A 25,857-nucleotide genomic window follows, 5' to 3' on the forward strand; every position below is an offset into this window, starting at 1 on the left:
AGAGAGCAAGCAGCGGCTTTGCTCTCTACTACAGCCACATTCTACTCCAGGAGGCATTTTGGCACGTGCGGGACCGTGACACTGTGACACCCCACTCTGTGCCAGTAGTAGTACCAGCAAGTGACCAGGCCAGTACCAGCAAGTGACCAGGCCAGTACCAGAAAGTGACCAGGCCAGTACCAGCACCAGTGACCAGGTCAGTACCAGCACCAGTGACCAGACCAGCACCAGTGACAAGCACCAGTGACCAGGCCAGTACCAGCACCAGTGACCAGGCCAGTACCAGCACCAGCACCAGTGACCAGGCCAGTACCAGCACCAGTGACCAGGCCAGTACCAGCAAGTGACCAGGCCAGTACCAGCACCAGTGACCAGGCCAGTACCAGCACCAGTGACCAGGCCAGTACCAGCACCAGTGACCAGGCCAGCACCAGTGACCAGGCCAGTACCAGCACCAGTGACAAGCACCAGTGACCAGGTCAGTACCAGCACCAGTGACCAGGCCAGTACCAGCACCAGTGACAAGCACCAGTGACCAGGCCAGTACCAGCACCAGTGACCAGCACCAGTGACCAGGCCAATACCAGCACCAGTGACCAGGGCAGTACAGTACCAGCATCAGTGACCAGGTATACTGATTACATTTCATTTCATTATTCTCTGGTAGTGTTAAATTGGAAAGGGGGGGGGGGTGTGGCGCAGGCGTGCGTGGGGGGGGGGCGTCGGCGTGTGGGGGGGGCTCACCTCCCTGAAATGACTTTGCCACCTACCTGAAATGAGTTTTTGCAGGTTGGGATGTCTGCAGTAGATAAGGACAACTCTCACTTGGCCTCACCAGATTATTTGTGGAAGCAGACACACTTCTTTTATCATACTGGCACTTGTATGGAAGAATTAAGTCATCTTGCTCTCTCTAGCAGCAGACTGGATGCAACTACTGTACTTTATCTTCAGGACACTCACTAGCATCCCCTTTACTGACACCCGTCTGCTGACTCTTCTACTTGAAGAGATGGCCTTCCCAGAACAGGCCCTGTGACACAGATCTGTACTCACAGTAGGCAGAATCAGATCCTTTCCAGTATTTCCCTTCTAGTCAGCTCTGCAGGACCTCTGGGTTCAGGTTCTCTCTGACTTTCTGGCCCTCAGGACGACTACCCAAGGCTGCCTGGCAACTTCTACAGAGGAGGGCAGCTACCCCCTCCCCCTGGGACCCTGCTCTTCAGCCAAAGACCCCAAGCACATGTGCACTTGGCATTTATACAGCCACCCAGCATGCATTGAGGCACTTTCCTCTGCAACTCGTTAGAGCTGTAACAATGCCTGTGCCCTCACTTGTCAGGTTTCCTCCCACTGTCCAATATGCCTCCCTATTAGACCAGTGTGAAACATTCAGACAAGCTGAGCTACACCTGGATGCCATGATCAGACCTCACTAGCAGATCCTGCTCTCTGGTAGGCCGAGAACAATATAAATTTACCTGACAGCCTTCCTGGTAAGCAAAGACCCAAAAACTATACTCTCTTCTAGCACCTACCTAGGAGGGTGCTACATAAGCCTGCGCTTTAGCCATCTTTCGGCTATAGCACAGGCAGGAACTGGTTAATAGGGCCTCCAGATACTGCCCCTTTACATGAATAAGTATGGGTTACATAGTACCCAACAGTACCATTAGCTGAATGAAAGCTCCCTGAGCTGTCATCGGCTACATGAAGGAAGAGATTGAATAGTGGTGACATTATTGCCCAAAAATGGTCAGTGGCCACATTTGGACATTAAGTTCAATTCTATTTTTACCCCATTGCTTATATAGGTAGTCTTAGAGACAGTGGTTCCAAGGGATGCAGCTGGTCCAAGCACCCGCTGCTTCATTAGAAACCAGTAAAAGCTAGAAACTGTCAATTAAACCTGGAGCTTATCCCTAGTGGTCAGTGTAGTGGTCTTTTACATTGGTGGCCATTGGAAGAAGGATCCCCTTATATCAGTGGTCAGTGTAGTGGTCTCTTACATTGGTGACCATTGGGAGAAGGATCCCCTTATATCAGTGGTCAGTGTAGTGGTCTCCTATATTGGTGGCCATTGGAAGACGGATCCCCTTATATCAGTGGTCAGTGTATTGGTCCCTTACCTTGGTGACTAATGGGAGATGGATTCCCTTATATCAGTGGTAAGTTTAGTGGTTCCTAACCTTGCTGACTTAGGAAAAAAGGATGCCCTTATATTGGTGGTCAGTGTGTTGGAGATTATGAATTCCATTTACATATCAGTGCTGCCATATTTGTCCTCCCTGCCACCTGCTAACAAACTGTACCATCATCACATTGGATATTCCCAGCAGCAAGATCAATTATAAAAGATCTGTGAAAAATCCATGAGAAGTTCTACGAGAAAAGACAGCAAGGCAAATAATAAAAAAACAAAACAGTTTGATTAATCTGATGAAGACTTTCCTTCAACTGTCTGAGAAAGTCCCTGGACAGGAAAACAACGCCTACATGCTGATAAGCCTTTGGGCTCCATAATAAGTAGGGTCCCATGTGGCCATTGGGCTGCAGGTTGAGCCTGAACCATCTCCCCACGAGCTCTGAAAACCAGAGTCAGTGATCCTCCTTCAAAAATATGACCAAGTGATAGAAGGCAGTAGCACTTCCACTTTCCAAATTAAATCTGATCCTACCAATTGTCTATTGCTCAAGAGCAGTTAGGAGGACAGTAAATGGTTAACAAGTATGTGAAGCTTCAAGCCCAGTCTTTATCAACCAGGGTTCCTCCAGAGGTTGCTAGGGGTTCCTTCAGCAATGGGTAATTTCTACCTCATAGACAAGAAACCACTGACAACAATGGGTAAATTCCTTAGCTATCCATAGGGGCGCTTTCGTTTCCACTGACCACCAATGTACGAAACGTTCTTTCCAGTAACCGCCAATGTAAGAGACATTCATCTCAGTGACCATCACCCTTATGTACTGTAAGCTGTTGCTTTAGTAATTATTAGCAGGGGTTCCCTAAGACCTGGAAAATCTTTTCAAGAATTCCTCCAGGTTGAAAAGCTTGACCAAGGCTGTTCCAGCCTAAAACCAGCCTAAATCCTCCAAAGGCAACATAAAAGGAGAACATGAAATAAATCATGGAAGACTCATTCACAGGGCTGTAGAGTCCTCAAGGAGTCTAATCAGTGTGTTCTCCTGGTGTGCAGTGTGCAGGTAATTAGTGTGTTCTCCTGGTCTGCAGTGTGCAGCCAATAAGTGTATTCTCGGTGGGAGTGGAGATGACCCATCTATAAGGATATACAGTACATACACACACAGCAGAAGGCCGTTGTAACATTAAAAAACCCTACCTCGTGAAAATTCCCTACCCTCGTCACTTCCTGTGCACATACGTCATTGAACAGCTGAGCAACTTACAACTGTGCATGCTCACAGCTGCAGAGGGTAGGGAATTTTCACGGGGTAGTGTTTTGTAAGGTTACACCACATCAGCTGTTGCCGCGCATACATGAAATTATCTCTGCATCATCATTAAATCATCTCCGCTGCCCGTAAGACTTCCCTGATCTCGGCTCCAAAATGTAAAAGCGGCGGCGGGTCGATGAAAATATAACACATGGAGATCTCGGCTCCGTGATTTATATTTTCATAGACCCGCTGCCACTTTTATGTTTTGGAGCCGAGATCAGGGAAGTGTGAGGGGTTGGAGCGGAGATGATTTCATGTATGCGAGGATAGAGCTGATGCGGTGTAAAGTTACAAAACACTACCTCGTGAAAATTCCCTACCCTCTGCAGCTGTGAGCGTTCGCAATGGGAAGCGGCTCAGCTGTTCCATGAAGTATGTGCACAGGAAGTGACGAGGGTAGGGAATTTTCACAGGTAGGGTTTTTTCACGGAACACCGCGTTCACACTATGAGATGTTTCTCAGGGCTGCAGTATCTCTGAGCTCCACAAGGTAGTGATCTCACTTCTACCCAGACAGGAAGTCTCTATGGAATGCAAACAGGAAATTCCGGGTGAAAGGTGAGTTGGGAAGAAATAGAGAGGAGACATTGCTGGAAGTGACAGCAGAGGAGGTAATAAGATCTTATTTTCTATTTACTCCCAGTAACCCCCCCCCCCATCATGTCCGTCCTCTTTCTCCATAGTCACTGTGATGTCTTTTATCCACATTATTAATCATCTTTTTATATATGTAGTCACAGGACATTACAGGGGCAGATACCATCCAGAGAGGCTGAGCCTTCAGTCCTGGAATCACTGTTTATCATCCTCCTTTATACTATAGTCCTATTATACAAGATTTGGAAGTTCTTTGATACTCATGCCCACCATTGAGAGGAAGCCCCCTATAGATGCCAACAAACAGCACTAAAAAACATGTTGGTCAACTTTTTTGGGTTGTTTTGGGGCCTTATACATTGTACGTTGTAGTGTGACTTCAATCTTAGCGTGTATTATAGCTTTGGTAACTCAGAAAATAACAGCTTTTAAAAATACAAACACCTTTGTGTTTGCCTTTTAACCTCAGGCAACGTGGGGGGGTTCTTTACTGTTAGGGCTACAAGATTGTGGAATTCTCTACCACAAGAGGTGGTTTCTGCGGGAAGTATGGTGGCTTTCAAAAGACTCTAATACCCCGTACACACGTTCCGATTATCGTACGATAATCGTACGACTAAAGTTTCGCAATTGTTGTATGTTACTAAAATCGAAAGCAACTCTGCCTAAAAACCATCCGACTTTCTTCGTACGATTCACTGACCAAGTGTATTTTTCATAGCTACGTAACGGAAGTGATGTATATACGTCTGACCACTGCGGATTATTTTACTGTTTCCGATCATGCGTGGTATTTGTCGATCGACTTTTAGCGTACGAATACTGTACTGACAAAACGATTATCGTTCGAGAAGATGTCGTACGACAGAAGTTTTCAGGTTTGTCCCTTCGGATTTTGTTGGACCAACTGTCGTGATCGGCTGTCGAAAGCTGTGTACTAACGATCAGATTATCGTGAGACTAGGTCGAAAGCGAGTTTTGTCGTACGATAATCGGAACGGTACTGGGCATTAGACTTACATCTCAAGAATCAGAACATTCAGGGGTATGCGAGATAATTTCGGCCACACACACCTTCACAGGTTGTACTAGATGGACTATGGTCTTTATTCAACCTCCCCTACTATGTAACTATGTAAAACACTAGAGGGAAGCCGCTCCCTACACATGTGCCAATTCCTATTGGGGGCATCCCGACTATTAACTCCTTACATCCCCATCCTAATCTTGCACAACCAATACAGTCCAGATAATTCTTTATCTACAGAAAACCTGCACAAATCACTTGACCACACCAAGGAGGATGGAGGAGGACCAGAGTCACATGACTGAGAAGATACTAAACCTCACCCTGGAGATCATCTACCTGCTGACTGGAGAGGTGAGGAGGATTCTGGGAGGTCACATGACATCACTCTTATCTCTATTAATAAAACACGAGATGTGAGGAGGATTCTGGGATTATAATATGACATTCATATCGGTTTTCCAATACAGAGGTTTCCTATTCCGAAGTCTGGAGAGCATATCCCCATCACAGTGCCTCCAAGTGACTCCCTAAAACCTGAGAGACACAACATGCAGAGGATTCTAGAAGTCACCAAGAAGATAATGGAGCTGCTGACAGGAGAGGTGAGCGGTGATGGGAATTCTGGGACATTATCCAGTATCATTGTGTGTGTCAGGTTCCTATAAAGTGTCAGGATTAGAGATGGGCTGAGCACCCCGCTGTTCGGTTTGCAGCAGAACTCCTGAACAGGAAAAGTTTGGCCTGAACCACGAAATCCATGGGAAGTCTATAGGAGCCGAACATGAGAAATCAAAAGTTCCCATTTTGAAGGCTTGTATGCAAATAATTGGCTATAAAAAGGGTATGGGGGCCCAGGTACTACCCTGGGGGACATGTATCAATACAAAAATTTTTTTAAAAGGAGCAGTGATTTTAATGATTCTTAAAGTGAAACAATAACATAAAAAATAATATAATAATAAAAAATTCCTTTAAATGTAGTGCCCGGGGGGGGGGGGGTCAGTTTACTCTGCCTGTAAAGTGGTACACCTGTAGCATGTATAGAACCTGCTGAAGCAAAAATGAAATTTCTAAAGGAAAAAAAAAGAGTTATGTAATTAAACACGTGGTTGCAATTCCTGGCACCCAGCTATTTAAAAAAAGAATAAAGAAAGGAATAGCGTGGGAGACTACCCCCCCTAAACCACCCCAGTTCAAGCCCCATGTCCTCAACATGGGGGAGGTGAGTGCCTTGGGGTCCTACACCCCCCCCATGTGAATGTGTATAGGGTACATTGTACCCCTACTCATTCACCAGAAATAAATTAAAAACACTACAAGGGTTTTTGACAAGTACTTTTATTTAAAAGATAAAAAAAACAATGTACCCCGATGTAGATCCATTGTCAATCACATCGCTGGCCTCACCGCCGGGCCCAAAAAAAAAGAAAATGTTCCCAACTCGTCAAAGGCAGACCGCCAAATGCCTCCTCCCATCTGACAGTTCTTTAATAGGAAAGGGGCGGGGCCACCTGGGGGCCCTGGCCCCTGGTGACATCACCAAACCGGTACATGCTGGGTCGGTGATGTCACAAGGGGACGGGGCCACCAGGTGTGGTCACCAGGTTGCCCCACTCATAACCTATTTAAGAACTGTCAGGCGGAGGAGGAGGTATTCGGTGGTCTGCCTTCGATGAGTGCGGAGTGTTTTTTGTCTTTTTCTGGTCCGGCGGTGCAGTGGGCATCGTGATTGACGATAGATCTACATCGGGGGGACATTGTTTTTTTAATAAAGGAATTGTCAAAAACTCTTATATCTTTGTTTTTGACAGTTATTTTGGTGAATGAGTAGGGGTACAATGTACCCCATACTCATTCACATGGGGGGGGCAGATTCTGGTGACCCCCTTGTTAAAGGGAGCTTCCAGTTTTCGATAAGCCCTCGGAAAAGGGTCAGGTATAGATTTCGAAGGGGATCCCACACCCTTTTGTGTTTTAATTTTGGCATGGGGTCCCCTTAAAATCTATACCACACTCAATGGGCGAACACCCGATTGGGCGATGTTCAGGCCGAACTTTTGCTTTGCCCAAACAGTTCGCCAAAATCTAGTCTGGATGTCACTGTCTATTTCTCCATAGAGGAGTGGGAGTATTGATATTGTGATGGACAATCTCTGATATTATCATTAGGATCTGTACATGATGTTTATTATTACAATTTATGTTGTTTTTCATTTATTTTTTGTATATTCAGAGTGAAACCCTGAGAGATTGCAAAGTTGAGGTTAAAACAGAAGAAGAGACGTATGTTTATTACACTGAATGTTTAATTATAATTTTCAGAGTGGAAGCTTCTGGGAAGATATTGTTGTTAAAGAAGAGTATAAAGAGGAGCATGAGGAGTATGGAGTAATGGAGATGTTTTCAGAAGGATACAAGGATATGACTGATCCTCCTAATACCAGGAACCCACAAAAGAGATGTCCCCGTCCTCTGTATTCCCGGGATTCCACACAGGAAGATCACACCATCCCTCACCATCATCAGGTAGATGAGGAACAACCACTGATAGTATCATTAGGATCTGTATAATATCTGCATTGTTACCATTGATGTCATTTTTATTATATATTCAGAGTGGAGACCTGAGAGATTCTAACATCGATATTAAAGAAGAGATAAAAGAGGAGGATAATGAGGACGGGGTGATGGAGGAATCAGAGTTTCTAAAAGGACCCAAAGATCTGTACCAGGACACCATGGTGGAGTCATCCAGCGACAGGATCCCACCAGAGAGATGTCCCCGTCCTCTGTATTCCCGGGATTCCATACAGGAAGATCACACCATCCCTCACCATTACAAGGTTGGTGACGTGGAGCATCTAGAACATGGACTCGTGAAGATGATGTCTGGATTTTGTTTGTGTGATATCACAAGATTAACTTTTTTTTTTTTTACAGATGATCTTTTTTTTTTATAATTTTTTGGTTTAGGGTGAAGATCTCATAGCTATAAAAGTTGTGGTTAAAACAGAAGAGACATATGTGAGGAGTGATCCGCAATCTATGGAGGAGGATGGAATAACGGGGACATTTATAGAGGAGGACACTCCTACAGAGATCAGCACAGGTGGGTCATTAACACTAAATACATTCCTGGTATCCTGTAATACCCTGGTCACTTTCCTGAGCTGTGTTCCCCGTCCTGTATTCCTGTATTTCTCTCGTATAATCTTCCTTCTCTGTGCTGCAGACACAATTTATGTATCTAGGCTGGATTTATGTCGATTCTGGGTTCACCTACTAGGGAAATGTTGATTTTCTTCACATTCGTTGCTCATCTTAGGACCCTTGGACATGTCTTCTTCTGCATACCTTGGGTCTAATAAGATATCTAGTAAGATCTGACAGAACAATGCTCTGTTATTTGCTGGATGTGCCGGGTGGAGGGATACGTCTGTATAGTCTCACACCCAAGTCACAGGAGATGGGAGGTGTTGGAACTCTGCAACTTGGCTCAGTTAAGTAAATATTTAGACTACTGATGACTACTGAAAACCAATTACCGACCATTACACTATATGATTTATATTGCACATTATGTAGTCTTATGCCCTGCACTTTATACTCTACGGTATGTAGCGCACGCCCCCGGAGGGGCAACTGAAATTAAACAGATTTTGTTTACCTGTGCAGGGACTGCCAACCCAGGTACCAGGGTAGTGTCCTCCAGCAAATGTCTTTAATTCTAGGATCTAGCAAGTCCTCAGCCAAGCACACGCTAAAGCCTGACAACAACAGCTCTTAAATAACACAGGCTGACTCTGACAGACAGAGGCCCCAGGACAGCCCTCTCAAGCATTTATATTCTCCGCAGCCACCTTCTGGGGTCCCCCTCCCATAGATTGGCTGTGGTGAGATAAATACCGTATTCATAACCCAGTGATTGACCTTTCTACTCTATTACTGGAAGCTTCTCCCAGAGGCAGGCAGGAGCATACTAAATAATCTGTAACTTGTACAATAAGTTATATGTTACATACTCCTGACCCCTGCACTATGTATTCTATATTGTACACTGCATACTTCTGTCCTGACCCCTGCACTATATACTCTATATTGTATATTACATACTCCTGACCCCTGCACTATATACTCTATATTGTACATTACATACTCCTGACCCCTGCACTATATACTCTATTGTACATTACATACTTCTGACCCCTGCACTATATACTCTACATTGTACATTTCATAGTCCTGACCCCTGCACTATATACTCTATGTTGTACATTACATACTCCTGACCCCTGCACTATATACTCTACATTGTGCATTGCATACTCCTGACCCCGCACTATATACTCTATATTGTATATTATATACTCCTGACCCCTGCACTATATACTCTACATTGTACATTACATAGTCCTGACTTTTGCTCTCTCCCCTCTACCCACTGCTATATACACATAATATGTATTCTCTTTTTTGTTACACACATTTTGTACCAGCTGAACATTTTATATCTGAGGATTTGATTGGACCACAGACTTTTACATGGTGATAATGGAAAAAAATAACAAACATGTCATACTTACCTACCTGCTTTGTGCAGTGGTCTTCTTGGGTTACCCAGCTGGTTCCTCCCCCTTGACCAGTACCCTCAATAGCAAGTCGCTTGTTATGGGGGCACTGGTGCGTGCTCGCTCCCATGCCCTGCTCTATGCATCCATAAGACACAAAGAGCCGCGGCTTGGCCCTGACCCCACACTCTCTCTTCAATCAAAGTCAGTAAACCAATGGATCCCATTGCTGTCTCAGCCAATGAGGAGAGGTACTCCCAGGACAGCTGAGGCTCTTGTGCACATTGCTGGATCGAGAGGGGGCTCAGGTAAGTATTGGGGGGGGGAGCCTAACCCAGAAAGGTTTTTTACCGTCATGCATAAATTCCCCTTCAGCCTTTACAACCAATTTAAAGAGGAAAGTAAACCCTCATAAAAAAATGAGAAAAAAAAAACCTGTAAAGACAAAGACATAATGAGCTAGTATGCATCGCATACTAGCTCATTATGAAATACTTACCTTAAAACAAAGCCCTCGCAGTGCCGCCCGCTCAGCGACAGGACGGCCGACATGTCCGGCCATCTTGCTTCCTTGTTCGCGTCCTCTAGCCATCTGATTGACCGGAGGCGCGATTACATCACTCCCGCACATGCGCGCAGGAGCCGCCATTCACGGCATAGGGCTCTGAAGGAACGGCACGGGTGGCCGTTCCTTCAGAGCGCATGCGCTGATGACGTCATCGGCTGCATGCACTGTAAATATCTCCTAAACGGTGCATGTTTAGGAGATATTTATAGCACCTATAGGTAAGCCTTATTATAGGCTTACCTATAGGCAAAAGACTTTAAAGTGGGTTTACAACCACTTTAAATAGAAAGTGATAATAAGGGGGAGGACTGAATAACCCAAAGATGGTGGTCTTCAGGATCAGTCCAGTTCTCGCCCCATCCTCATTCTCTGACCTCGGGTGGGGCTCAGCCCCGCTGTTCATGATTAAATCATGGACTAAATAAGGAAGTGCGGGACTTCTTGTGTTGGGAAGATGGCAATGAGTTATAGAGGAGGAGGGGACACTCGCCCTATAAACCCCTCATCACTGTCACTCCTATAAAAGACAGTTCTCGTTGTTTCCTCACTCTCTGACTAAGGTCCATGAATAAAGAAATGAACTGGTAGGAGATCAGAGGACCCATTTACTAGTTACCTTGAGGGTGGAATTGTAAGATCCTCAGTGACAAAGCTGCCTGATGTGGGCGGAGTCCTGGTTTAGGGGAACCAATCTGCTCATGTCTAGTAATAATCTTTGTATTTCTATTTTAGATGGACGGGAGATGAGGAAAACTTCAGAGGATTGTCTCACTTTGTCTCCAGACTGTAAAGTAGAAGATGAGGACATCACACAGTATAGTCCAGGAGAAAACCCGGCTACCTCAAATGTCCATCCGGCACCACACAGTGTAGATGGACCATTGTATTCCTCTTATCCTGAGGAACCTCAGACTGTGAGGGACAGTGCTGTCCCTCCAAAAGATAAGAGGTTTTCCTGTACTGAGTGCGGGAAATGTTTCCGTCTTAAATACGATCTTAATGTCCATAAAAGATCTCACACAGGTGAGAAGCCGTATACCTGTCCTGAGTGCGGAAAATGTTTTTCACATAAGTCCAATCTGTACATTCATCAGAAACTGCACAAAGGTGAGAAGCCGTACTCTTGTCCTGAGTGCGGGAAATGTTTTGCACAGAAGTCCAATTTTTTTAATCATCAGAGATTGCACAAAGGCGAGAAGCCGTATTCCTGTCCTGAGTGCGGGAAATGTTTTTCACAGAAGTCCAATTTTTATATTCATCAGAGATTGCACAAAGGTGAGAAGCCGTTTCCCTGTCCTGAGTGCGACAAATGTTTTTTAAACAAATCTCATCTTTACAGACATCAGAGATCTCACACGGGGGAGAAGCCGTATGCCTGTTCTGAGTGCAGTAAATGTTTTGCAGAGAAGTACAATCTTAACATCCATCTGAGGTCTCACACAGGGGAGAAGCCTTATTCCTGTCCTGAGTGCGGGAAATGTTTTTCAGTGAAGTACAGCCTTTACCAACATCAGAGATCTCACACGGGGAAGAAGCACACCCTGATATACTCCTCAGAGATACTCCATGGCTGATCTTCATCATGGAAGGAACAGTTTATAAGGAGATCAGAGATCACCAGAGACATGGATGAAGTGTTGTACCGTGTTGGCCATTGATGGCAGTAGAAAAATAAAAATGGAGTCATTACCTTTCATTGGCTGAGTACATTTTGTGGTGTAAGCTTTCACAAACAGTCGTATTTTTTATAAAAATGAGTTAAACAAATGTAGCGCTACCACTGTAGGAGCCGCTGGTGAGTATCGTTATCTCCCACCCTGCACGGCCAGGCACATGAATTTTCCACACACACTGAAGTCAGAGATCAGTCCATGCAGCTTTGTTTTTGTATTTTATTAGGGGAACTGAACTTGTATAGGGGCAATATGGGATGCCCCCTTTATCAACAAGGATGTCTTCAGGGACACAACTATATAGATCAATATCTATATAGATCAACAATAAGATCAGATAAACAGCAGCGCTCAAAATTATTCCAAAACAATCCTCCAGTGATGTAAGGCATAAACAATAGTGAAAAGAAAAAACAGTTGATTCACCACCAAGAGGGAGAAACACACGGTCTCTTACCAGATTACAATGACTACTGGGTTGAGCAGCAGTCAAAGTCAACTCTTGTAAAATCACTTGATCAGTGAATCCAGATTCCTTATCAGCATGAAGACAGGCTCCAAACCATAGAAATGAAGAAATACAAGGCAATCATTGCGCAGATATCTCTACAAGCTATTTATTAACCATGTAGAAACTACTCACAGGGAACTCACACTCTCTCCATATAGATAAGCATGTAAAAACAAAGGTGGCGGTGTAAATTTGTTTCCAACCAAAAGTTTGGCCGACCTCCAGTGGAATGCAGTACCAGTGTCACGTGGCTAAGCTCCTTTTGACGCGTTTCATCATAGGTGACATCATCAGGGGCGTGGCCACATAACATATACCCACTCTATATATAGGTGTAGCACCCTACAGGTAGGTGCTAGGTAAAAGCATAGTAGGCCTTGTCTGCCTAACAGCAGGGCCATGTTTCTCTTTGTCTAGGTTGTCATGACTCCCAAGTGTGTCTTCTGAGGAGGGGAGTCTCCACACTGGCTCTAAAGGAGGCTCCTGATAGGGCAGTGGAGGAAACCCAATCAGAGATACATTCAGGCTTGTATCTACCCCAGGAGGCAGATTTTGCCGCAGAGGATTCTGGAAGAGGATATAAGTCTGAAGGGGCGCATGGCTTTGCGTCTTTGGCGGGAGCAGAGTCCCAGGAGGGACAGAATGGCTGTCTCTCCTCCTGTCTGAGGAAATGGATGTCACCTGAGGATCCAGAGAAAGAGTGCTGAGTTGAGCTGAGGGGATCCGGTGTGCTGAGAACCAGCGGAGAGCGAGAGGGGTCCAGTCCCAGGAAAACCTACACAGGTCATGAGTACTGAGGAATCGGATTGCCCCTTGGGCTCTGCCTGAAGTGTTATAGGAGACCACTCTGGAGGAGGTTCTGGGATCCAGTGTCAGCTAGTTGTAAAAGGGGGTACCTAGGTTGAGAACCCTGAAGTAGCAAAGGGGGTACATAGTCAGTGGACCCTGAAGAGCTAAAAGTGAAAAAGGCGCTCCTGCAGATTGGGCCCTGAATTGTACAGAGTATCAGTTGAGAGTACAGCCATACTGGAATTCACCACAAGCTACCTCTGCCAGGTTGGAGGGGGTAGTCAGTGACTTTGCAGTGCAGCAGTGTCAGCAGTTCTATGCTCCATAGTGCTGAGTCTTCTGGACCTAGAATCGAGGATTCAGCACTTCTTCAAATTAATTTCAAGTTACAGTGTGTTCTAAGTGTGAGTGAGCGTTTGCTGGGGTCAAGGCAGCGTTGACAGACATTTTTCGGGATAAAGTCCCAAGTTGTACCTAGTTGAGCCTAAAGGAGTTATCCCACTCATTCCCTTCTCCCATCCCCTTATCTACAATAAAAACCACAAAACAAAGATGCCGGAGTTGTCAATGTCTCAGTTCTCACACCCAGGGTCGCAGCTCACATGGGCTGGAGAGGTAACCGGTAACAATGGCAGACCCACATCAGGCCACAGGCCTGGAAACCTTGCTATGTAGGGCATAGGCCAGAAGTGGGTGGAGGTCAGACAAAGGAAACTGGACACAAAATAGTACATCCTGGTGATAGGCATGAGGACTCAAAGAGTAGACACCCCCCCCCCCCCCCTCCATGTTCCTAAGTAAAAACGAGGTGGCACTGGGTCGGAAACAGAGCGATAAACAACAGCTCCGCACAGCCGAATGACCGGAAGTGGTCATACTCTAAGCCAAAGACTGAAAATGACAGCAGTGCGTTCCACGACCGGACCAGAACTGACGCCAGATGCGTTCCACGGCTGGAATAAACAAAAGCAAGGGCCCAATACATCCGAGATGACAACGAATAGGGCAATACAGCACAAAGAGAATGTATGTACACACCCAGGAATAGACCTAATGAAATGCTGGACAAACTGTACTATGGAACTCAGAGAGCATACAAGATGTAGATTTCTGAGGTACAGCTACACTAACAGTATATGCCAACATGTGAAGAGGCACACCACGATTATGCATTGAAGTAAAAGAATAGAGATGAAAAATATATTAAAAGGTTTTTAATCAATAAAAACTAAAAAATTAGATATGAACATCATTATTTTTTTACAAATTATTTTAGTATTTATGTCTTGTTCTTTGATCTAGCGCAAAATTTGTTTTTTTTGACACAACTATATACATCCAGTATCTACACTCTTCTACCTCCAGCACAATCTACTTGTAGAACTACATATCCCAGGATGAGGTAGCACTGACAGTTTTATCCAACACAGACTCAATCACATCCAGAGCAAATGCCCTTTGCAGACAGGGACCACAGGCCCCTTTGATAGTGTAGCAGAAAAAGAGATCTTAGTGCTTAGCTGTTCTATCCCTGTGGCTACTGGTCCCAGTACCACCTCTTCAGGCACTGCCTGGCTGCAGCTGGCCCTTTTACTAGCCCTCCTGGCTACTTCTCCACAGTCCTCCCAGACTGACTCTGCATCTATCCCTGACTGCTTGCACCAAGTCCACTCAAGCAGGCCTCTCAGTCCTCTGACTGTACACTCACTAGCCCTCCTGGCTGTCTTTCTCCCTGGAGATTTGCCTGGCAGTGTTCTGCTGTCCTTTCCTTTCTCCTGTGCCTCCTGGTTAATTTCCCCCTATGTGTCACGAAGAGTGGTCCCTTCTGCACCCAAGGCCAGGTCTGAGTTCACCCCCCCAGACTAGGGGGCTACTCTCAAAGGCCTCTGACAGCCTAGCACTCCATCTCCATCTTCCACCCAAACTCACACTGCCCCTGCTGGGCTGACTCTGAGTATTTGAGGGGGCCCGCCCCCTGCCAACCAATCTGTTGGGGATTGGTTAGGGCCCTCAGAATACTCCAGGCAGCCCCTCCATGCCCATCCTTCTGGAATCTTCTGCTAGTTTCCAGAAGTAGGGGGAGGTATCAGAGATGCTGCCTGTGAGTCATGCCAGCCTCCCTGAGTCTCTCACCTGACCCAGATTAAACAAAACAAGCCTGGCTGCCAGTCAAGCCTCACAATTTACCTATATGAGCAAAAATCCTAACACTAGCACTCTAACAACGCTAGGGGGTGCTACACAAATGTGAGCAGCCATGACAAATGTTGGTTGTTTTTATTTCATTCAGTGATTTCCTTTGATCATTAGCACCATCTGTGGCAATAATGCGGTATTGCTTTTTTCTCTTTTCCTGATGTAGGTATTTCAGGAAAAATACCCCATTATGGCCTTTAGATGGAGCTGACTATTATAGGAAATCACTGTGTTGATTAAACTATGGCCTGAATTTATCACAGCTGGGCAAATGCTTGTCCCACTTGTCCAACAAATTTTCTACTTATCGGCATCTTTGTTTACTATGTTAGGCATGGTTTCTTTGTTTTTTACCTCCATTCACACAGAAGGAGGTAAAAAACCTCATGGAATAAATTGCTATGAAGTTTTTTTTTATTAATGGACCCTCTAAATGTCAGGAGATGTTTATTTAACTGCTTCCCGTCCACATACAGCCTATAAACAGCGGATAGGGAAGCGGTGCCAATGCGGGTTAATGTACCTGTATGTTAGCCCACATGCCCTGATCACAGAGGACACACCCAAGAGCCTGGTGATCAGTGTGTCCCCTGGACACAATGGATCACATTACCACTGTGTCTGGGTGATTACGTGGTCATGTACCATGTGATTGCTTCACAGATCCACAGAACCTGGCTATTGAAGTCAAATGCTTAGCTTGTGGTCATGATGCAATACCTTAATGCAAAATTCCCTTTCAGCTGGAAAAAAAAACAGACATTCTGCAGCCAGCAGGTATCCCCTCCTGAATGCCTGCAAACTGCCTCTGAAAAGTGATCCACCATGCATCTCTTTATAAAGGGCAGGATGGGACTGCAGCATGTATGACATTGGCCTTCATGATGACAGGTCCACTGTCAAGTTTCACATGCTTTGTGATATGTGACGGGAGTCACTTTGAATGGGGGGCCCATGAAGTCCAGGTTACCTTAGAGAGGTTGGGAAATCACTTGTCTCAGCTCCCCAGGTCCCTCTTATGTGTAAGTCACCCTGTGTCTATTAGGGGCACAGGGTGACTGAGAAAATGATGGACAACTACTTATTGGACACTGAGATTGTGGTTTGGACTACTTCAAATGGGACAGTAATATTTATCCACAATGTCCCTCAAGAAATCTAAAATACATTAATTCAACTGTATCAGAACGATGGAACATTGTATGAGATTTGCCATATAGACTATTGTAGGTTAAAGCCGGACAGTTTGCTACTGGAGTCCCCTTCTATTGTCTAATAAGATGTTCTGTGTTTATACTTAGGATAATGTGTAATGTACTTTGTTTTAGCCTTGCCGGCAGTCTGGTCACCCAGGCTGGTTTAAGTTTTGAGTTAATTTGCATGTTAATTATAACATTGTCTAGGTGTGGATTCCCATTCACCTATTGTTTCTGTCCAGATGGCTAGTTAATTAGCTCAGGTCGCCTAATCTTGTATATGGAGGCTAATATCTGATATCTATGTTCAATATATATTCAATACCTTTATGTGCTGAAGGAAGTGGTATACTGATGAAAGCACACAAGCACACTGTGGGTCGGTTCTGTTACATTGGTGGCCAGTGCAGGGATGCTTCCTGGAGGCTGGGACATCCCAGCCTCCACCGGTATCCAAGCTCCTGATAGCGTAAGAGGAGAGATGCAGATACCAGCCGTAATGGAAGAGGAATTCAGAAGGAGGTTGTGAGAAATGCGGATACAGCACATGGGACCAGTGTCAGAGCAGGTCCTGCTGGAATGGTATGATTCTATCTGCTTGGAACTCTGGAAGGAAACGCTAGCCCGTGCGCAGCTCCACCAGGGAAAAATTCTCTCCTCCGTCCAGGAAAGGTACTGGTCGCAGTATGGACTGCGGGTGCTGTTTTTGAAAGACAAACTGCACAAGGAGCAGATAGCTGAGTTAAGCAGGCTGGTCTGGGCAGAGATGCGGTTGGAAGAAAGCTATAGAGCCCTCCGGTGGCATGTATCTCAAGCATGCCCTTGGATAGCGAAAGACAGCCTAACGGAAGGCTTTGGCTATGGCGGCCTGGGACTGTTGTATGGGAAGCTGTCAGGGGATCCTAACTTTGGGACGATCTGGAGTGGTGGTTGGAGGAAATAATAGATTACAGAGAAGAGATACTGAACATCTCGGAAGTGCTCTGGGCACTGGAAGATATGGAGTTTCTGGCCGTTCAGGAATGGGAGCTGGAGATCGCCTACAGATGGCTGTTAGGCTCCATTCACATGTCAGCGTATGGATCGCGGGCAGAACTGCCGCGGTTCCGCCCGCAATCCAGAGATTATTGCAAATCGCGGGACGCCTGTGCGTTGCCCGTTGATTTGCAATAGCCCCCCAAACGCTGAGCGATGTCGCCGCGATTTCCGCCTGCCGAATCACGGTAACATCGCGCAAAAAAAATTGCGGGACGCATTACGCCGAAAAAAGTACAAGAGCTTCTTTGGAGCGTATTGCGTCCCGCGATTTTATTTGCGGGAACATCGCTCAGCGTTTGGGGGGCTATTGCAAATCAACGGGCAACGCACAGGCGTCCCGCGATTTGCAATAATCTCCGGATCGCGGGCGGAACCGCGGCGGTTCTGCCCGCGATCCATGCGCTGACATGTGAACGGAGCCTTAGACTCTGCTCAGCTCCAGGGCTGAGCTCCCCTTGCCTAGGACGATCCAGAAGTACCAGCTGACAGTCCGGAAATCTTGGCTGAAGAGTCGGCAATGTGGCCAAGTAACAGGGCTTTGCTGACCTTTTCTTTATTTTTTCAATAGCCGGGTACCGGCAATTGTAACCGCGCGTCATTTATTTTAATTTTATGCATGATAGAGATGCAACACTTTACAGGCACATAAAGGGGACCCCCCCGGGCATCTATATTTAAAGGAATTTTTATTGTTGCACTTAAGGCATTATTAAAATGATCATTTTTTTTATTATTATTAATACATTTCTCTCAGGGCCAATTAGTTGTATATAAGCCTTCAAAATGGGCACTTTTAATTTTTCCTGTTCGGCTCCTATAGACTTCAATGGGTTTCACCATTCGGGTTAGAACATTTGCTGTAATCCGGAGTTCTGCTGTGAACTGAAAAGGGGCATGTTCGGCTCATCTCTTGTGACCACCAAGGTAAGGGATGTTCATCCCAGCGACAACCACCCTTACATACTGTGAGCTATGGCTATAGTCATTATAAGCAGGGTCTCCGTGAAAAAAGGTTGACAAAGGCAAAATTAGCCTTAAACCAACCTAAATCCTCCAAAGGAAATATAAAAAAAATCATGGAGGACTTACACAAAACTCTACACAAAGAGCTCAATATAAACAACAGAAGATCTTCAATAACAATCTGTCCAACATTCACATGTAATACTGGCTGCTGAGTCTTCAAGAAGTCTAATCAGTGTGTTCCCCTGGTGTGCAGTGTGCAGCTAATCAGTGTGTTACTGGTGGGAGTGGAGACGACCCATCTCATCTATAAGGATATACAGTACATACACACACAGCACAAGGCCATTGTAACGTTAGAAAACCATACCTCGTGAAAATTTCATACCGAGATCTCCGTGATTTATATTTTCATACACCCGCCGCTTTTACATTTAGTAGCTGAGATCAGGGAAGTGACAGGGGTAGGAGCGGAGATGATTTCATGTTGCAGCCGAGATGTTTTAATGTTACCGCTGCAACAGCTGATGCGGTGTAACGTTACAACACACTACCCCGTGAAAATTCCCTACCCTCCAGACCTCTGAGCATCCGCAATGGTAACCTGCTCATAGTTGCCAACATTTGAAAAAAATTTCCAGGGACACTTTGCAGCACAGCTATCAATTACTTACCACACCCACTTCCCCGAAGCTCCGCCCACTCCGCATAATTAATCTCCGCCTACTTATCAGATTATAGGGTCTACTTCATAAAGAGAGAATTACAGGAAATTGAAAAGGGAATTGAAAACTTAAAGCGGAGTTCCACCCTGGATTTTTTTTTTTTTAATACCCCCAGGACAGTCAGGGCTAGTACATTCCACAATGGCTAGCCTCTGATCTGTCCCGGGTTGCACTTACCTGTTAGGACAAATACTTACCTTGCTAACGTCTTGTCCAGCGCTGCCATCTCAGATGTGGGCAGCTTGAAGCCAGCGAGATCCCCTTCGGCGTCTTCTTCCACCTTCTTTGGTCCCACGATGCTCTGCGCCGGCCCCGACGTCACTTCCGGGTCGCGCGCGTCATCCCTCTACAGCTTCTGGGCATGCCCAGAAGCTGTTTAGAAGGGGATGACGCGCGCGACCCGGAACTGACATCGGGGCCGGTGCAGGCGCAATGATTCCTGGGAGCTATGACGTTCAGCTCCCAGGAATCATTGCAGAGCCAGGAAGTGACGACGGGCCGCGGCCGAGGAAGGAGGAAGAAGGAAGTAAGGTAAGTATTTTTTCTTCGCTACGAGGTAAGTAAAAAAAAAAAAAATATGCGATTATCCATTTCTTTTTCAGGTGACCCGGAGCGAGAAGATGGAGGTAAGTATAAAAATAGGGTGGAACTCCACTTTAAGGCCAAAGTAGCAGAGTTGGAATAATTCTCCCATTCAGCTGCACTACTTCTGCCTAAAGTTTAAAATTCTCATCACAATTCCCTGCAATTCTAAAGTGTGAAATATGCTCAGGTGTGACCATAGAAAAAATGGAATATGGAAATATAAATAAAGTGCAAGGTGTAAATAAGTATGATTATACTATCTGGTATAATTAGGTTTTATCGTACTTATTTACACCTAATACTTTATTTAGATTTACATATTCCATTTTTTCTATGGTCAGACCTGAGCACATTTCACACTTTATTCACCTGTCTTTGAATTCAGCCCTCTGTAGGGTGATAATTTTCATTTACATAAAACAATGTGGCATCCTTTCCTTCCTAACACATTACCCAGTCCATACCAATATAGATCCTAACACATTACCCAGTCCATACCAGTATAGATCCTAACACATTACCCAGTCCATACCAGTATAGATCCTAACACATTACCCAGTCCATACCAGTACAGATCCTAACACATTACCCAGTCCATGCCAGTATAGATCCTAACACATTACCGAGTCCATACCGGTATAGATCCTAACACATTCCCCAGTCCATACCAGTATAGATCCTAACACATTCCCCAGTTCATACCAGTATAGATCCTAACACATTACCCAGTCCATACCATCCTAACACATTACAGAGTCCATACCAGTATAGTCCATACCAGTATAGATCCTAACACATTACCCAGTCCATATTATCCTAACACATACCAAGTCCATACCAGTATAGCATAGTTGCCAACATTTAAATTTTTTTTCCAGGGACACTTTGCAGTACAGCTATCAATTACCACACCCACGTCTCTGAAGCTCCGCCCACTCTGCATAATTAATTCCGCCTACTTATCAGATTATAGGGTCTACTCAATATAGAGAGAATTACAGGAAATAAAAAAAGGGAATTGAAAACTTAAGGCCAGTAGCAGAGTTGGAATAATTCTCCCATTCAGTTGCACTACTTCTGTGTAACATTTATGGGCAGCCCGATTAACAGGCGCTTCCAGGGACAATATAAATTACCTGGGACAGGCTCCTATTTGCAGGGACTGTCCCAGGAAAAAAGGGACAGTTGGCAAGTATGGTATAGATATCCAGCATGAGATTTTTCCCATTGAGGATTGAGGTCTGTTTTCATTTTTTGAGCAATATATATATATATATATATATGCACACACATACACATACACGGATATGTACACACATTTATCTAGAGCTAGAAAACTATATATATGTATTAATTAACAGGTGTATAAATTATATCTATAAAAAAACATTATTGATAGTAGTAATTAACCACTTGCCGACCGCCGCACGACTATCTACGGCGGCGGTCAGCCCCTCACAGGCAAAGTGACGTAGGGCTACGTCACTAGCTTGTGAGGGTCTAGGGAGCGAGCGCGCGCCGCCGGAGGCGCGCTCCCGCTCCCGCGTGGTCACGGACCCCCCCCGCGCGTGTGACCGGCGGACCCGATGTCCGCCGGCCACTCTGCGATCGGCGGGGGAGAGGGAGAAAGTCAGGCAGCTTGTGTAAACAAGCTGCCTGTCATTCTCCCCTCTGTATGAGAGCTGATCATATGGATCTACTATGTAGATCCGTTGATCACTCTGCATACAGCTGAAGCCACAGCCAATCACAGTTAGAATCACGCCCCTAGGGACACACACAGCCCCTCCCTCTCAAATAAAGTTAACCCCTTCACTACCAGTGTATTTTTACAGTAACAGTGCATATGTATAGCACTGATTACTGTAGAAATGTCACTGGTAACCCCAAAAGTGTCAAAAATGTCAGTCAAGGGTCCGATCTGTCCGCCGCAATGTCGCAGTACCGCAAAAAAAAATCGCAGATCGCCGCCATTACGCGTTAAAAAAAAAACAACAAAAATGACAAAAATCTTTCCCTTAGTTAGTAAACGCAATAACTTTTGCGCAAACCAATCAAAATACGCTTTTTGCGTTTTTTTTTACCAAACATAGGTAGCATAAAACAAATTGGCCGAAAATGTAAAAAAATTTTGATTTTTACATTTTTTTTGGGGGAATTTCATATTAAAAAAAGGGAAAAATATTGCTATTTTTGCAAAATTTACGCTCTTTTTTTGTTTATAGCGCGTGATCAAAAAATCGCACAGGTGATCAAATGCCGCCAAAAGAAAGCTCTGTTTGTGGGAAAAAAAGGACGCCAAATTCGTTTAGGTACAGCGTCGCACGACCGCGCAATTGTCCGTTAAAGTCACGCAGTGCCGAATCGCAAAATACCCCCTGGTCAGGAAGGGGGTAAAATCTTCCGGGGCTTAAGTGGTTAATGGAGTGTGAGGCCTCCAGCTTGTCGGAAGGTGCTCTGCCTCCCCCTGCTGGCGGATTTTGGAAAGTGCACCATGCTGACTCCCTGCCTTCGGTGACACGTTAAATTTGGGACAGGCGGGAAGAGTGAGCGGGCACAGAGAGAGAGACAACCTGCTGCCAGAACTACAACTCCTAGCTGGGGTGAGAGCGACACTGTGTGGCACAAAATTAAAAAAAAAAAAAAAAATTTTTTTTTTTTTGTGATTTGCATTGTCCCTGATTAACAGGGACACTGTAAAATGCCCGGGACAGGCTCCTATTTGCCGGGATTGTCCCTGGAAAAATGGGACAGTTGGCAGGTATGCCTGCTCAGCTGTTCCATGACGTAGGTGCACCGGAAGTGACGAGGGTAGAGAATTTTCACGGGTAGGGTTTTTTCACGGTGTTCCGTGAAAAAACCATACCCGTGAGAAAACCATACCCTCGTCACTTCCGGTGCTGCTACGGAGGGTATGGATTTCTCACGGTACTTACACTTGCCGCCGTTACATTAAAACAGCTCCTCTGACACATCAGTCATCTCCGCTCCTTCCCCTGTCACTTCCCTCATCTCGCCTAATAAATATAAAAGCGGATCACGGAGCCGAGATCGGCGTCATTTTCATCTCATACACCCGCCACCGCTTTTATATTTATTAGGGGAGATCAGGGAAGTCACAGCGATAGAAGAGGAGATGTTTAATGTTGCAGCCGAACTGTTTTAATTATACCGCCGCAAGTATGACATTTCACACAGTGCCGTGAGTTTTTCCTACCCTCTGAGCATGCGCACTTGTGATCTTCTTTGCTGTTCAGTTACGTCTCCGGGGCTCTGAGCATGCGCACTGCTGCGCTGCTCAGCTGTTTCACACAGGAAGTGACGAGGGTATGGTTTCTTCACGGGGTATGGTTTTTTAATGTTACAACGGAACACCGTGTTCACACTATGAGACGTTTCTCAGGGGTGCAGTTCCTCTGAGGTCCACAAGGTAGTGATCTCACTTATACTGAGAATGGTAGTCTCTTTTGAAGACAGGAAGTGATGTCAGGTATAAATATGAATTTCCGGGTGAGAGGTGAGTTGGGTGGAAGTAGAGAAGACATTGTTGAAATTGGCAGCAGATGAGGTAATACGATCTTATTTTCTATTTACATCCAGTAACCCCCCTCCCCCCCGTCATGTCCGTCCTCTTCCTCCATAGTCACTGTGATGTCTTTTAGCCACAATATTATTCATCTTCTTATATATGTAGTCGCAGGACATTACAGGGGCAGATACAATCCAGAGAGGCCGAGCCTTCAGTCCTGGAATTACTGTTTATTATCCTCCTTTATATACTGCTCAAAAAAATGAAAGGAACACTTTGAAAACACATCAGATCTCAGTGGGGGAAAATCTCATGCTGGATATCTATACTGGTACGGACTGGGTAATGTGTTAGGATCTATACTGGTATGGACTGGGTAATGTGTTAGGATCTATACTGGTATGGACTGGGTAATGTGTTAGGATCTATACTGGTATGGACTGGGTAATGTGTTAGGATCTATACTGGTATGGACTGGGTAATGTGTTAGGATCTATACTGGTATGGACTGGGTAATGTGTTAGGATCTATATTGGTATGGACTGGGTAATGTGTTAGGATCTATACTGGTATGGACTGGGTAATGTGTTAGGATCTATACTGGTATGGACTGGGTAATGTGTTAGGATCTATACTGGTATGGACTGGGTAATGTGTTAGGATCTATACTGGTATGGACTGGGTAATGTGTTAGGATCTATACTGGTATGGACTGGGTAATGTGTTAGGATCTATACTGGTATGGACTGGGTAATGTGTTAGGATCTATACTGGTATGGACTGGGTAATGTGTTAGGATCTATACTGGTATGGACTGGGTAATGTGTTAGGATCTATACTGGTATGGACTGGGTAATGTGTTAGGATCTATACTGGTATGGACTGGGTAATGTGTTAGGATCTATACTGGTATGGACTGGGTAATGTGTTAGGATCTATACTGGTATGGACTGGGTAATGTGTTAGGATCTATACTGGTATGGACTGGGTAATGTGTTAGGAACTATACTGGTATGGACTGGGTAATGTGTTAGGATCTATACTGGTATGGACTCGGTAATGTGTTAGGATCTATACTGGTATGGACTCGGTAATGTGTTAGGATCTATACTGGTATGGACTCGGTAATGTGTTAGGATCTATACTGGTATGGACTCGGTAATGTGTTAGGATCTATACTGGTATGGACTGGGTAATGTGTTAGGATCTATACTGGTATGGACTGGGTAATGTGTTAGGATCTATACTGGTATGGACTGGGTAATGTGTTAGGATCTATACTGGTATGGACTGGGTAATGGGTTAGGATCTATACTGGTATGGACTGGGTAATGTGTTAAGAAGGAAAGGGTACCACATCGTTTGATAGAAATGAAAATTTTCACCCTACAGAGGGCTGAATTCAAAGACAAATCAAAGTGAAAAAATGATGCAGCAGGCTAGTCTGTTTTTCTGAACTTTCATTGCAGGACCTCAGAATGGTACTCAGTAGTTTGTATGGCCCCAACGTGCTTGTATGCATGCCTGACAATGTTGGGGCATGCTCCTAATGAGACGACAGATGGTGTCCTGGGGTATTTCCTCCCAGATCTGGATCAGGGCATCACTGAGTTGCAAACTGGCAGCGTCGGATCGACCGAAACATAATGTCCCCGGAGGTGTTCAGATGTTACAGGCAGCATAACGTTCTCAACTGCTTATCCAGACCCTTTCATGTCTGTCACATGTGCTCGGGGTGATCCTGCTCTCATCTGTGAAAAGCACATGGCGCCTGTGGCAGACCTGCCAATCCTGGTGCTCAATGGCAAATGCCAATTGAGCGCCACAGTGTCGACCAGTGAGCACAGAGCCCACTAGAGGATGTTGGGCTCTCAGCCCACCCTCATGAAGTCTGTTTCTGATTGTTTGGTCAGAGACATTCACACCAGTGGCCGGCTGGGGGGTCATTTTGTAGGGCTCTGGCAGTGCTCATCCTGTTCCTCCTTGCACAAAGGAGCAGATACCAGTCCTGCTGATGGGTTAAGGACCTTCTATGGCCCTGTCCAGCTCTCCCAGAGTAACTGCCTGTCTCCTGGAATCTCCTCCATGCTTTTGGGACTGTGCTGGGAGACACAGCAAACCTTCTGGCAATTATTGATGTGCCATCCTAGAGGAGTTGGACTGCCTATGCAACCTCCATAGGGTCCAGGTATCGCCTCATGCTACCAGTAGTGACACTGACCCTAGCCAAATGCAAAACTAGTGAAAAACAGTCAGACGATGAGTAGGAAAAAAAATGTCGGTAGCCTGCACCTGTAAAACCATTTCTGTTTTGGAGGTTGTCTCATCTCTGCCCATCTAGTGCACCTGTTGTTAATTTCATTACCACCAAAGTAGCTGAAACTGAGTAACAACATCCTCTACTACTGAACTGACCAGATCAATATCCCA

At 45.3% G+C, this 25,857-nt stretch overlaps 2 protein-coding genes across 2 annotated transcripts in view; both read left to right on the forward strand.

Moving 5' to 3' along the window:
* The window catches only part of LOC309550683 (uncharacterized protein), a 3,164,715-nt gene that overhangs the window by 1,215,612 nt on the left and 1,923,246 nt on the right, over positions 1 to 25,857 (forward strand). Inside the window, exon 33 of the mRNA XM_082251018.1 lies at positions 7,702 to 7,929. Within this exon, the coding sequence (XP_082107144.1) occupies positions 7,702 to 7,929 (228 nt within the window). The remainder of the gene's footprint in view (positions 1 to 7,701; positions 7,930 to 25,857) is intronic.
* LOC309550728 (gastrula zinc finger protein XlCGF66.1-like) overlaps positions 5,328 to 25,857 on the forward strand; it is a 167,159-nt gene continuing 146,629 nt past the window's right edge. Inside the window, exon 1 of the mRNA XM_082251065.1 lies at positions 5,328 to 5,437. Coding sequence (XP_082107191.1) covers positions 5,360 to 5,437 — 78 coding nt within the window. The 5' untranslated portion in view covers positions 5,328 to 5,359. The remainder of the gene's footprint in view (positions 5,438 to 25,857) is intronic.

The sequence above is a fragment of the Pelophylax lessonae genome, assembly GCF_965119305.1.
Source record: "Pelophylax lessonae genome assembly, chromosome: 3".
In the NCBI taxonomy this organism is placed as follows: Eukaryota; Metazoa; Chordata; class Amphibia; order Anura; family Ranidae; genus Pelophylax; species Pelophylax lessonae.